General features: G+C 41.6%; 1 protein-coding gene across 2 annotated transcripts in view; it reads left to right on the top strand.

Moving 5' to 3' along the window:
- The window catches only part of PLEKHG7 (pleckstrin homology and RhoGEF domain containing G7), a 101,764-nt gene extending 87,657 nt beyond the window's left edge, over positions 1 to 14,107 (top strand). For both annotated transcript variants that reach the window (XM_040344136.1, XM_040344137.1), the window contains 4 exons: positions 4,815 to 4,894; positions 10,171 to 10,324; positions 10,490 to 10,587; positions 13,616 to 14,107. In XM_040344136.1, the coding sequence (XP_040200070.1) occupies positions 4,815 to 4,894; positions 10,171 to 10,324; positions 10,490 to 10,587; positions 13,616 to 13,723 (440 nt within the window). In that variant the 3' untranslated portion in view covers positions 13,724 to 14,107. The remainder of the gene's footprint in view (positions 1 to 4,814; positions 4,895 to 10,170; positions 10,325 to 10,489; positions 10,588 to 13,615) is intronic.
- The last annotated feature ends 585 nt before the right edge of the window (positions 14,108 to 14,692 follow it).

The raw sequence follows: 14,692 nt of genomic DNA, 5'->3' as shown, positions 1-14,692 counted from the left end.
ATCCTTCCTGGTTCTGCCCCCCCCCCCCTGTAAGCTGACCAAGGGTTATGACTGCTGAGCCCTGATACTGTGGTCAGTTTACGTGCCTCCATCATACACTGCTATCCGCAACTCTTCTCTGTCTCCCTCTGTCCTCCTTTCTCCTCCCCTTCCTGCCTGTCAGCTCTCACTAGTGCTGATCTGATCTCTTCCCCGCTGCTACAAAACTATGTGATGTTTATACCATGCAGATTTCTACCTTATATCAGAGCGTCTCCCGACACTCATGTGACTCCTCGGCTCTCTCCTTACGGCTGACTTTGGCGTGAGTTCTCGGCCCATCCTGCTGGAGCTGTCAGATGGGGAAGAGGAGAGAGCCAAAGAGTCATGTGAGCACTGGGAAATCAGGTAGAAATCTGCTTTTTTTTTAATATAAAGCAAAGACACTAGGACACATGTTCTTCTCTAACAGAGGGGATGGTATAAACCTCACATAGTGGCTTAAAGTAGAGTTCCACCCAAAAATGGAACTTCCACTTTTTGGACCTACACCACTTCCACCGCCTATTCTGTCCTCCCCCGCTGTCTTCTTTTTGGAGACACACAGGTCCCAGAAGACAGCAGGGAACAGTGAGGACGCGCTGCGTGACTCAAGAATGCGCAGTAGGGAACCAGGAAGTGAAGCCGGATTGGATTGGATTGGAGAAAATGCTTATAGAGAGCCGAATGCGAGTTGTGAAACTCCTTACCGAAACTCCTTACCGAGGATGGCGGCGCGAGCAGCCGAGAGCCGAGCGACAGATCGGCTTTGGGTGCCGACATTGCGGGCACTCTGGACAGGTAAGTGTCCTAATATTAAAAGTCAGCAGCTGAAGTATTTGTAGCTGCTGACTTTTAATACTATTTTTTTTTTTTTTTAGGCGGACCTCCGCTTTAACGACCACTTTAAGTATATCTAAAGTCAAGACTTTATCATTTTTAATTTTAAAAAGCGTAGGGGAGAGTAAAACCGGTGTAGTTTTTTGTTTTGCTATCTGTGCTTCATTAAAGTAGAACTATAGGCAAAACCTTTTTGTTTTTATTTTGGATAGCGTATGCAAGGGTTATAAACCCCTGTCAGTTTTTTTTCTTTTTGCCATCCATGTCCCATTGCAGAGATTTCCCTTCACTTCCTGTCCCATAGCCAAACAAGAAGTAAGAGGAAACCCCTGAACATTTAGGGACTCCCTTGGGGCACCAGAACCAGTGTCCCCATTGGAAGATTATCCCTCTATTACTTTCCTGGGCACAACCCAAAATGTGGGATTTCTTTTACTTTCAATGATGATGATAAGCAGGAAAATAGAGAGGGAGAATCTCCCTAACAGGGACACAGAGCAATACAAACATACATTCTAATGCCTCTCCACTCCAAAAATAAATAAAAATGTTGCCTTTAGTTAGACTTTGAGGATTTCTTTTCACTTCCTGTCCTGTAGACTTAAAGTATAACTACAGGTAACACTTTTAGAGAGGAGGAAACTTCCAATAGGGACACTAGTTATGGTGACCTGGGGGTCCCCCAAAATATTCCTGTAATTTATTTAGATTTCCTCTCACTTCCTGTTTGGCTGTCGGATAGGAAGTGTAGGGAGATCTCTGCAATGGGACACAAGTATTTGTATTACTTTGGCAGTGATTGTCACCAGCATTCCCAATATATTCATGCTATGCACTTTTGGGACATTTATACAGTGTCTGGCTCACAAGTATACACCTTGCCTTAAATGCTAGGTATTGATTGCTGAGACATGCTGGGGGCCTTCAACTGCCACTGTGTTGTGCAGGGCTTCTGGTATTTCTTTGCACCTCAAAGAAGGAATTGGTTATCTCCAGGCATACCTCCGTTTCCTTACAGTGCATCCAGAAAGTATTCACAGCGCTTCCCTTTTCCCACATTTTGTTATGTTACAGCTTTATTCTAAAATAGATTAAATTCATTATTTTCCTCAAAATTCTACAAACAATACCCCATAATGACAACGTGAAATAAGTTTGTTTAAAATCTTTGCAAATATATTAAAAATAAATTAAAAAATCCCATGTACATAAGTATTCACAGCTTTATCTCAATACTTTGTTGAAGCACCTTTTGGCACCAATTACAGCCTCAAGTCTTTTTGAGTATGATGCTACAAGCTTGGCACGCCTATTTTTGGGCAGTTTCTGCCATTCTTCCATGCAGGACCTCTCAGGCTCCATCAGGTTGGATGGGGAGCATTGATGCACAGACATTTTCAGATCTCTCCAGAGATGTCCAAGTCTGGGCTCTGGCTGGGCCACTCAAGGACATTCATAGAGTTGTCTCGTAGCCACTCCTTTGTTATCTTGGCTGTGTGCTTAGGGTCGTTGCCTTGTTGGAAGATGAACCCTTCAACCCAGTCTGATGTCCAGAGCGCTCTGGAGCAGGTTTTCATCAAAGATGTCTCTCTACATTGCTGCATTCATCTTTCCCCCAATCCTGACTAGTCTCCCAGTTCTTGCCGCTGTAAAACATCCCCACAGCGTGATGCTGCCACCATCATGCTTCACTTTAAGGATGGTATTGGCCAGATGATGAGCAGTGCCTGGCTTCCTCCAGATATGACGCTTGCCATTCAGGCCAAAGAGTTCAAACTCCAGATGGGCTGTCATGTGCCTTTTACTAAGAAGTGGCTTTTGTCTGGCCACTATACCATACAGGCCTGATTGGTAGAGTGCTGTAGAGATGGTTGTTCTTCTGGAAGGTTCTCCTCTCTCCACAGAGAAACTCTGTAGCTCTGTCAGAGAGACCATCGGGTTTTTAGACTAAGGCACTTTTCCCCTGATCACTCAGTTTGGGTAGCCCGCTCTAGGAAGAGTCCTGGTGGTTCCAAACTTTTTCCATTAATGGATGATGGAGGCCACTGTGATCATTGAGACCTTCAATGCTGCAGAAATATTTCTGTACCCTTCCCCAGATCTGTGCCTTGATACAATCCTGCCTCGGAGGTCTACAGACAATTCCTTGGACTTCCTGGCTTGGTTTGTGCTCTGACATACACTGTTAACTGCAGGACCTTATATAGACAGGTGTGTGCCTTTGCAAATCATGTCCAATCAACTGAATTTACCATTGGTGGACTCCAATCAAGTTGTAGAAACATCTAAGGCTGGGTTCACACTACTACACTACTTTCATCCTACTTTGCTCTGCTACATTGGTCCTACATTTATCCTACATTGGTCCCACATCCATCCTACTTTCATGAACAGGATACTACTTTGGTCCGACTTCAATGATATTCAATGGGCCTGAAGTAGGATCAATGTAGGACCAAAAGTAGTACAGGGAGCATTTTCAAAGTCGGACCGACTTGTGTAGGACGCTACAAGACGCTCTCATAGGGAAACATTGAACACAGAGCAAAGTAGGATGAAAGTAGTGTAGTAGTGTGAACCCAGCCTTAAGGATGATCAGTGGAAACAGGATGCACCCGAGTTAAATTTTGAGAAAAGGCTGTGAATACTTATGTACATGTTTTTTTTTTTTTTTTATAAATTTGCAAAGATTTCAAAAAAACTTCTTTCACATTGTCATTATGGGGTATTGTTTGTAGAACAAAATAATGAATCTAATTAATTTTGGAATAAGGCTGCAACACAACAAAATGTGGAAAAAGTGAAATGCTGAGAATGCTTTCCGGATGCACTGTATATCATATGTTCCCAGCAGTGGAGGTTTTACATGCACTCCGGTTGTTATTTTTTCTATTGCTGAGCTAAGGCAAGGCCATACATGATGCAAATTTTCACGATTCCTTCATCAACACAGACAATGCTGACATGGAAATCCCCACTGCTGAGCGATTGTCGGGGTATATTCAATCTTCCCATTCATGGCTTGAATCTGCTGAACTGGCTCATATTTTAACCATGTATAGCCAGATTTGTAGGAGTATCTATTTATGGAAAATATACTTTTCTCATTTCTTGGAGCCAAATCCTGAAGGGGAATGAGGGTAATTCTTAATGTCTTTCCCATATACGCTTATTTAGATTTGTATTGAAATGAACCTTTACTATTATCTCAAGATCAGCATTAGTGTATATATGCTAAGCATGTTCAAAACAACACTTAGGCCAGCCATACAGGGTTCAAATCTCAGCTAGTTCAGCAGGAACCGGCCAAGATTCGAACCGTTAATGGGCAGGCTGAATGTACCAAGTTCAACGATCTAACAACTTGGGTAAAACCAGCCTGCTGGATTCTTCTGAGATCATCGCAAGCGGCAGCTATAGCTGCTAGCGATAATCACTGTCTTCTCTTCCCCCGCCGGGAGAAGACAATGGCCCAGGCAGGAGGGATTCCTGCATCAACACTGTCTGTGGTGTTGGGGAAATCGAGCAAATTGCTTTCTTGTAACCTGAGGTTGCACAAAAGAAATTTGCTCAGTGTATGGCCGACCTTAAAAGTAAAGTTAAACTTAATTGATAAGAATCGCACTGTGCGTTTACTTGCATTCAGGTGTATTCGGTTGAGCTGTGTTTAGAGAAAAATAAATTCTGTGCGCCCAGGGGCTGATTAGAATAGGTACTCTGAAAGTGTCTAAATGCATGTAAACACAAGTACGATTAAACGCAGACGATCTTGATCTGGGACTTAAAGTCTATTTATACTTCCCAGCTCATTTCTCCTGTGTTTAAATAAACCAAATGAGGAAGCCTAGTGTGAATGTAGCCTTTTGTGAATTACAATGTCCAGTTGGAGTGCCTTATACATAACTGATACAGTATTAAAATATACATCTCACTGCATATGATTCTATTCTTTTTAGAAAGCACACGTCTTCTCGATGTATACCTGCTCCTCTTTGATGACTTGCTGCTGATAACAAAACTTAAGCGCAACAAAAGGGTAATTACATTTCTTTTGTATAGATTCAGTATTCTAAAATCTATGCTGTTTACATACTTTTTCACATTACATACATATGTTTTGAAAAGGTAAGTGCACGCCATGGAAATTCTTAACTTTTACATTTTTGAACAGGCAAACATTAGATCTTCATTTAAACAGTGCCTACAGAAAACAATATACCGTATTTATCGGCGTATAACACACGCCGGCGTATAACACACGCCGGCGTATAACACGCACCCCAATTTAAGAGGGAAGTTTCAGGAAATTTTTTTTTTTTTTTTTTAATAAACCACTTTGAAGCAAAATGATGGTATCTGAGCATCAATGCAGCCGGATCTGGGCCCATCTGCAGTCTCAATGCAGCCAGATCTGTGTCCATCTGTAGCTTTAGTGCAGCCTGATCTGTGCCCATCTGCAACATTGCTCCTCACTGCAGCCTGATTAGTGCCCATCTGCAGCCTATACGTTTATCAAAATGCCCTGCCTGTTCAGTGCCCATCTGCAGTCTTACCTTTTATCAGATCATCCCTGCTGTTTCCGAGGGAAGAGGGGGAGCAAGCGCCACTGAATTACATAGAGCCGTGATCTCCTTCCTGTGTACCCGACGCTCCGTCACTCACAGCCACGCCTCCTGCCCCTGCTCATATGATAGACAGTACAGTGGTCCAATGCGGGGCCAGGAGGCTTGGTTGTGCGTGACGGAGTGCCGGATACACAGGAAGGAGATCATGGCTCTATGTAATTCAGCGGCGCTGGCTCACTCAGACAGCACAGATCGGCGTATAACACGCACACACGATTTTTTTTCCTGATTTTAAGGGAAAAAAAGTGCGTGTTATACGCCGATAAATACGGTACTTAGAATAAACAGAAGTAAAAATTGCATTTGCAGTTTATTCAACAAAAATATCAGTAGATGTAATGATATATGTGGAAAAAGTAGGTACACACTTTAGAAGGTGATATTGGCCCCTAAAGCAGAAATTACTTCTTGAAGGCATTTTGCCTAACTGTTCACCAATGTCTGACATTGACTCAGTAAATTTGTGACCAATTTTCCATGCAAAATTCCTTCAATTGCAAGAGGTGTTTTGGGTTTCCCTTTCATGTTCAACATTTTTTTTATTTTTTATTTTTTTTTATGATTTTTTTATTGCAGTTTTATGACATACAGACATTAAACAAAAACTACAACACAGATAACAGGATTCTCCTAATCTAGCAGATCATGAAAATCTGGGCAGTGTGCAATACTAAACTAGATATTACATCTACCAGTGGATATAAACATCAACAGAGGAGTAAGCGATATGGTTTTTAAACATCCTGGGCATAACAGAAGTTCCTTTTTAATACAACACTCACAAGGTGAACCCCTGTCATGGTAGTACAGGGGAGAGGGTCAGTGGGCTAGCCAGCCATCTGCCCTATGTTTTGTGGAATGCTTCAGTCCTCGTATGGATGTCAAAGGTGAGTTTATATAGAGGCAGGTAATCATTGACAAGTTTCAGCCACATATTCCGCGTGGGGTTTCTGACCCTTTCCACGTCAGTGGGAGGGACTTCCTTGCATAGAAATAGAGGATGCAAAGTAGTCTCTTAGACTGAGGCTGATTAGCGAGGTCACCAAATATGCTCAGCAGACCATTTTTTGGGTGCAATATATTTGGCAAATCCAATGCAGAAGATATGAAAGAGCATATGTCAACCCAGAAGTCATGTACCAGTGGACGAGTCCATCAGCAGTTTGTCCGCAGAAGCAGTCAGCAGAGGGGGATAGTCCCATTTTATACAGTCTAGCAGGGGTGAGGTGTGAATGATAAAAATGTATTAGTTGAATCACCCTGTCCCTCGAGATAACAGAGGTTTTGAACGTATCACAGAACTCAGACCAATCCTCTTCTGTGATAGAGAGGCCCACCTCTCTTGAGCCCTCCGAAACCTAGGGTTAATGCCTGTCATGAGAGTGGAGTAATACGTGGATATAATTTTCGTCTGGTCCGGGTCTCTCAGAAGTTTTTCCAGGTCAGGTGTCTTGATAGGAATGAGCAGAGAACCAAACTGAGTGTGTATAGCAAGTCTGTGTTGGAAATAGTAAAATAGGTATATTGATGGGATGTCAAAGTCTGTCTGTAGTTGAGAAAATGATTTAAAACCCTGGGGGGGTATATATAGATAACATAGGAATTTCACTCCCTTTAATGTCCATCTGACAAGGGACAGTTGGGGGAGGTCTGCCATTGATTGGTGGACATTTTCACAACTACTGTTCGGAATAGGGAGAGGGAGGTTTGGATTATCGACATGCCTGGTCCAGGTGATGTGCATCCCCTATAGAAAATGTGGAGTGTCTCAAATGAGGAAACTATGGCTACCTCAGTAGTGGTGCAGGCATTATCAGAGTTAGGGTGGAGCCAATCATGAATGTTAACCATCTGGGATGCTAGGTAGTAAAGGTAGAATTTAGGGAATGCCAAACCTGCCATATGTGAGGGGAGGCGGAGAGTTTCTAGCACAACCCTAGGGGACTGCCCATTCCAAAGGAACGCAAAACAGATGGAGTCAATGCTTTTACAAATGGATTTGGGAATTTTGCAAGGTGAAGTAGCCATAACATACAGTAGTTTAGGTAAGTAAATCATTTTAAGGGCATTGGCTCTCCCCATGAGATCCAGGGGCAGATATTTCCACTGTTTGGTCTGTGTCTGTAGTTGTAGCAGTAGGGGGCGTAGATTATTGGCAATATACAAGGATAGTGGTAACCGAACTATAATCCCTAGATATCTAAAAGAGGTAGCGACTTGTAGTTTAGAGTACAAGTGAGTCAGCAGTACAGTTTGATCTAGTGGAAATATAGATTTATCCCAGTTCACCCGGAAAAGTCATCAAACGTGTTAACTTCAGACAAGGGATTATCAAGAGATGTATGAGGGTCTGCTAGATAGACTAGAGCATGGGTGCTCAACCTGTGGCTCTCCAGCTGTTGCGGAACTACAATTCCCATGAGGCATTGCAAGCTGCTGACAGGTACAAGCATGTCTCCCAAAGGCTGAGGCATTATGGGAATTGTAGTTTTGCAACAGCTGGAGAGCCACAGGTTGAGCACCCATGGACTAGAGTATCGACAGCATAGAGAGATAAACGGTCTTCAATGTAATTTATAGGAAGACCCTTACCCACTTAAATACAGGGCATTTTCACCCCCTTCCTGCCCAGACCAATTTTAAGTTTTCAGCGCTGTCGCACTATGAATGACAATTGCGCGGACGTGTGACGTGGCTCCCAAACAAAATTGATGTTCTTTTTTTCCCCACAAACAGAGCTTTTGTTTGGTGGTATTTGATCACCTCTGCAGTTTTTATTTTTTGCTCTATAAACAAAAGAAGAGCGACAATTTTGAAAAAAAACACAATTTTTTACTTTTTGATTTAATAAATATCATTTTTTTCCTCAGTTTTGGCCGATGTGTATTCTTCTACTTTTTTTTGGTAAAAAAAAAAATGCAATAAGCGTATATTGATTGGTTTGCGCAAAAGTTATAGCATCTCCAAAATAGGGGATAGATTTATTGCATTTTTTTTTTTTTTACTAGTAATGGCGGTGATGTGCGATTTTTATTGTGACCGTGACATTGCGACAGACAATATCGGACACTTTTGACACATTTTTGGGACCATTCACATTTATACAGCGATTAGTGCTATAAAACTGCACTGATTACTGTGTAAATGTGACTGGCAGGTAAGGGGTTAACACTAGGGGGCACTGAAGGGGTTAAATATGTTCCCTAGGGAGTGATTCTAACTGTAGGGGGAGGGGACTCACAAGGGGAGAAGATCAATCTGTGTTCCTCCTTACTGGGAACACACATCGGTCTCCTCACCTTTGACAAGATGTGGATCTGTGTGTTTAAACACACAGATCCACGGTCCTGCTGTAATCCCGGGCACCCGGCGAACATCGGGTTCCGAGCGATGCCAAACGCGCCCCCTAGACGGCCAGGAAGCCCACGACATCATATGATATCCACCCAGGATGGGAGATCCCATCTGTGGACGTCATTTGACTATGGGCGGGTAGGGAAGTGGTTAATAATCGGAGAGCTACGGATCCTTATTACAAGGGGCTCCATAGCCAAAGCAAACAGGAGGGATGATAAGGGACAACCCTGCCTGGTGCCTCTAGTAATCAGAAAGGGCTCAGTGACCTAAGAGTTGATTCTCAGTCGGGGCAAGCGGATATGTGTATAGTAGCCGTATCCACAGTCGAGGGCCAAACCCATACAGAGCGATCACATGGTAAACGGCCGCTGTCAGCAGCCCTTTACCATGATCCGTGATGGTTCATGCGGGACATATGGTTCATATGGGATTATTCATGCATTAAAATACCAGATGGTGTAAGAGGGACCAAAAAAAGAAGGTCCCCACTCAGGACATAACATACATACACTAGGTATAGCTTGGTTAACAATATTAAGCCATAGGGGTAAGGAGGGTGGGGCCTGAGACTTCCAGTGCATGAGTATCAGTTTTTTGACATAGAAAAACAGTAAATGTATTAGTATTTTCGTCCCGTGGCTGCAGTAAAAGAAATTTGCACCGTCTAGGACCGGCCATACTTCCTACGAGGGAAACCTTTAGAGCACAGCTTTTCTTTGGTGCAGATGTGTTAAAGAAAATGCACACAATTGCACGATACATGCATGTTTGTTTTACTGTTCACAGTGGACTTGCTTAACATTAAAGCATGCTCAAAATGAAGCATGTCCTATATTTTAAAATCCCATTAGGCTGCAGCATAGTAAACTAACCACATAGTAATGATTGTAATATCTACATTTAAATGCATTTTCATGCAAAGTGAGAGTGCTCAGAGTAATCAGACAAGATCATTGTTTTCTAGATGGATTAGAATTGTGAGCATGGAATCAAGAAAATTATTGACACTTGTCTTTGGTTTTGTTAACGTGGAATTCCAGCCAATGGGAAATGTTTAGATTCTCTATCAGGTGTTTATTGACCCCTCTGCCCTATTTGGAGGATTTCCCCCCAGTTCTTTTGTGGTCACCAGGGCAAAATGTATAGGAAATTTCAATTGGGACCCAGACAGCAAATAAATCTGGTTCTAGTCCTTCCTTACTCTATTCAAAACATTATTTGGATGCAGTTCTGCTTTAATGTTGCAGTTGTGGGGCCTATCGCAAGGATAGGCAGTGAGAAGGGTGTTTTTTTTTACTTTAATTGTCTTGTCTCCTTTTATTTTTTGCAGAAAACATCAAATATAGAGGCTTGTACACTGTACCCGTCTTTACACCCAGAGCTGCAGAGCATAGTGAAAGAAGGCGGTTACTGCAAAGTCTTAGACCAGCCTATTCCACTAGACAGGCTAAGCATAAAAAGTATTGATGCCTTCCACGTTACAGGTACACAAGTATGAATGTGCACGGTATCTTAAAGGATAAAAGTGTTTTGGCGTGAAAAACGTTTTTTTTTTGCTGTCATGCTGAAGAATACCCATACTTAAAGAACATATAGCTGTAAACTGGTTTATATTGGCTTCATTTACTGACTCTTTCTGTCTTCAATAGTATACGGAATGAGGAATGCTTTCCTAATCCAGCATGAGAATCGTTATCAGCAGTCTATCGCTGCCTTCATTATGCAAGCGCAAACAGAATCTGAAAAGGTTTGTCAAGCTCTCCTATTTTGTAGTGTGATGTACCATAATGGATAGTGATACTGTTACAAAAAAAAAACACTAATCAAAACATCCAGTACGTCTAAAGGCTCCTGTGTGTTAATCTAATCAGGACCCAAACACATCTGGTTACTATGTGATTGCCAGATCTCTTGGACTAAAAAAACAAAACCAAAAAAAAAAAAAACAATTCTACCTTGTAGGGAGTTGCTGGCCTTAAAAAAAAAAAAAATATGTCGGTCATTGACACAACAATAATTGATACCACCACTCCCATCAAAGAATATATATATATTGTACATACATTGGATGGGAAGAGTTTAAAGTTTTTGTGTTTCCCCAAAAAAAAGAAATTGCGTAGGAAAAACCGCTGTGCAATTATCTTGTGGTACAAATAATTGCAACCAACATTTTTTTTTCTCAAGTGCCTTTGCTTTCAGAAGATATATTTGGGGTAATTGGGTGAACAAAAAATGCAGATTTTTACATGTATGTGAAAAGTGTCAGAATTGGCTGGGGCAGGAAGTATATACTCGAGTACAAGCCAAGTTTTTCAGCACATTTTTTGGTGCTGAAAATGCCCCCCTCGGCTTATACTTGAGTCACCTTTTTGCACCTGATCTCCCAGACTTTCGGGACCCGGTACCGGTACTTAACACACAAATCGCCCCAATCTTCCTCTACAAGCGTGCAAAGTTTTTTGTCCAGGGGACCTATGGCCGGGAAGCACCTATTTTTTAAAGTCGGGCACCCCTTCTATATATTCCCATGTTAAACGTAAGTCTAGTCATGGACACAGTGAGGCATGGGCACAGTGAGGCATGCAGATGGACACCCTAGGCTTATACTCAATCAATAAGTTTTCCCATTTTTTTTGTGGTAAAATTAGGTGCCTCGGCTTATATTCGGGTCTGCTTATACTCAAGTTTATACGGTAAATATAATTTAGAAATTCTATGGAGCATTATGCCTAGAAAGTGGTTTTATTTTTAAATGTTATCAATAGAAAAGCTTCTTACAGAGAATGACTTGTAACATCTACAATGAAGTCCAGATCAGAGTGTTAGGAAATGCATCATATTTCTACTCTCTCAACATATGTACATGTATGAGCATAAGAATTGCATTACATAGAACCAAGAAACGTAACTTCTTGAGGCTGACAAATGTAGTTGTTTAAGAAATTATACATTTTAACGTAAAACAAAGGTTGATGTGTATTTGGCTGCCTGAGCTGGCCTTCCGGGAGAAATTCCCCAAAAGACCATAAGAACAGTTGCTGGGTATAAAAAAGCAGCAGCCAGAACCAGTTAGGAAAATTACTCTGTTACGAATTGGGTAAGGATGAACAGGGATTGTGGGAAGTGGGAAAGAAAAGAGAAAAGGGGAGAAAGGTTGTTGGTGGCGTAAAAAAAAAAAAAGGGGGGGGAGAGAGGTTTACTCTCCAGGGGTGTCTCCAGATCGGTTTCAACAGGAACATATGCACTCAGCCAAATGCCTAAGATAGTTTAGGGTCAGATTGGGACCTTTCCCAAAGATAATTATCAGTGTAGGTAAAGTATCTCCAGGGACTCCACTTTTCTCTAACCACGTTCACAGTGTTGTAAAGAGTAGCTGTTCAGTCTTCCATATGAAGAAGATCATTAACTTTGAAATACCACAGTGACCTAGTTGGAGGTTGTGTTTGCTTCCAGAGAACCAGAATATAAGCCTTGGCCACATTCACTAAGTGTATAGTAAAAAAAAACTTGTATTTCTGGATGGGTCTCTCCATCAGGTGGAGCAGGCAGGCTGCCACGATCCCACTACAACGTTTTTTGACATGGTTTAAATAACAAACCTGTTATACTTGCCTGCTTTTGTGTAGTGGTTTTGCACAGAGCAACCCCGGCCCTCTTCTTCTCAGGTCCCTCTTAGGCTCTCCTGGCCCCTCCCTCCTGTTGAGTGCCCCCACAGCAAGCAGCTTGTTATGGGGGCACCTGAGCCGAGTCACAGCTCAGTGTGTCCATTCAGACACGGAGCCGCTGCCTGGCTCTGCCCCACCCCCTCTCTCTTATTGGCTCACTGACCTTGATTGACGGCAGCAAGAGCCAATGGTGCTTCGCCGCTGTCTCAGCCAATGAGGAGGGAGAGTCCCAGATAGCAGAGACTCTCGTGCAACATCGATGGATCGAGATGGGCTCAGGTAAGTATTAGGGGGGCTGCTGCACACAGAAGGCTTTTTATCTTGATGCATAGAATGTTTTAAGATAAAAAAACCTTCTGCCTTCACAACCACTTTAAGATATGTGTTTATACATTTGCTTTTGAAATTAGCCTGACACATCATGAAATCTACAAAGCTGGTTACCTGAATAAATACAGGCTTCTAGATGTACCTTTTAAACTTGCTGAATATGATTACTAGTAAAGCCAAGTGTTGCCCTATCACCTCCCATGCCTTACTACTGGTAAGTAAGGGGCAGACATCACAGTGCCAGGTTAATAGGTAGTGTGGGAGGTAGAGCGAATAAAAAAAAAAAAAACTCTATTCACAATTCAAATCTATTTTTTATTTTTTTGGACACCGCGCCGATCCCGTGGCGTTTGGCCTCGTGGACTAGGCTGAAACCGTGGCCGAAGCCAAAAAACTCCGGCCCGAAGCTCCTCAGGACCGGCGTGGTGTCAGTGCCGGCCCTGGGGAGCTGCAGGCAGGAGTATTTAGGCAAGGCTACGGCATCGGCGTCCGGCCTTGCAGGCTCTCCTAAAAACTCCTGCCCGCAGCTCCTCAGGAACCGCGCCATGTCCATCAAAAAAAAAAAAGAATCGAAAAAATCCATTTCCTGAAAATCTGAATCGATTTGAACGTGCAACTCGATTTAAGATTCAAATCGATTTTTTCCCCAGCCCTAGTGGGAGGGGGGATGGGCCAGAGCTAAAGTTGAACTAGAAACTGCATATCCACAACTCTTAACAAAACAGAACAAGTCTGGATAAATTCCATGTCTAATATTACCATATTCTATATATTTTACAGAAGCAATGGATCTCACAAATAGAAACTGCCATTTCCTGTTACACCGAAGCTTATGAGACAAACAGATCTTCAGTATTTTGCTACCCTGCAGAGTCAGCTGAAATTTAATAGTGTGTTGTGTATAGGATGCCTAAATTAATTGTTTTGTTTACAGCTTTTTTTTTTTGTAAATATTTTATTTGTACATTGTTTGTAATATATGAAATTCTGATTAACAGAAAAAGCCTACAGTGTTTGACCATGATGTTTTTAAACCAACTTTTTCAAATGTATTTTCTAATATTGCGTTTAACAAACGCTAAAAGTGTAATGTTGCATCATATTATATCTTCAGCTAGGAAAGTGCTGTGCAGACTGAATACATGAATCATAAACTTGGTTATCTACGAAGGCTAGAAAGGGTCTTAATTCTATTATATTATACAATTTTCTTGTACAATTGTCCTTTAGATTTACCAAAACCATATAATATGAGATCAGACCTAAACACTTTCAATTTGTATGCAATCAGGCAGGACCTTGCACTACATAGATGAAGGTAAATCTAAAGAAAATGGAATAAGAAAATTGTATAATGCATTGCCAGCTTTATAGTGAGGAAGTGAAGCAAATCAGATTTGTAGTGATCCAGAGTTAAGTTTTTTCCTCTTTGCATCATCCTTTGTTGAAGGCACCAATATTACTCACCAGAAATGCTGTGAAAGAACATAACAGCCTTACTTAAATATATCCCAGCAGTCAGCAACTAGCCATCCAAGGCGTGAAGACGTAGCATTGATCAAGCCTTATTTGAATTGAATTCATTTTTTATTTTTTTTGCAGTGTGAATTTTGGCAGTACATTTCGATTTCGTTTTGGTCATATTTTAATCTTATGACTAAATTGCCATTTTAGTTTTAGTCGCATTTTAGTCATCTGCAATTGTTTTAAGTTTATTCATATTTAGTGGACTAAAATCCATTTTAGTCGACTAAAATAAAACGTGTTTAAATTGTAGTACATTTATTTAAGCATTTTTCTAGAATTTTTAGAACTCATTATACACTCCTGGAGTAAACAAAACCTAAAATCATGTTA

The sequence above is a fragment of the Rana temporaria genome, chromosome 3, assembly GCF_905171775.1.
Source record: "Rana temporaria chromosome 3, aRanTem1.1, whole genome shotgun sequence".
Taxonomy (NCBI): Eukaryota; Metazoa; Chordata; class Amphibia; order Anura; family Ranidae; genus Rana; species Rana temporaria.
Note: the sequence above shows the minus strand (reverse complement) of the source record. Positions and strands in the feature narration are given on the sequence as shown.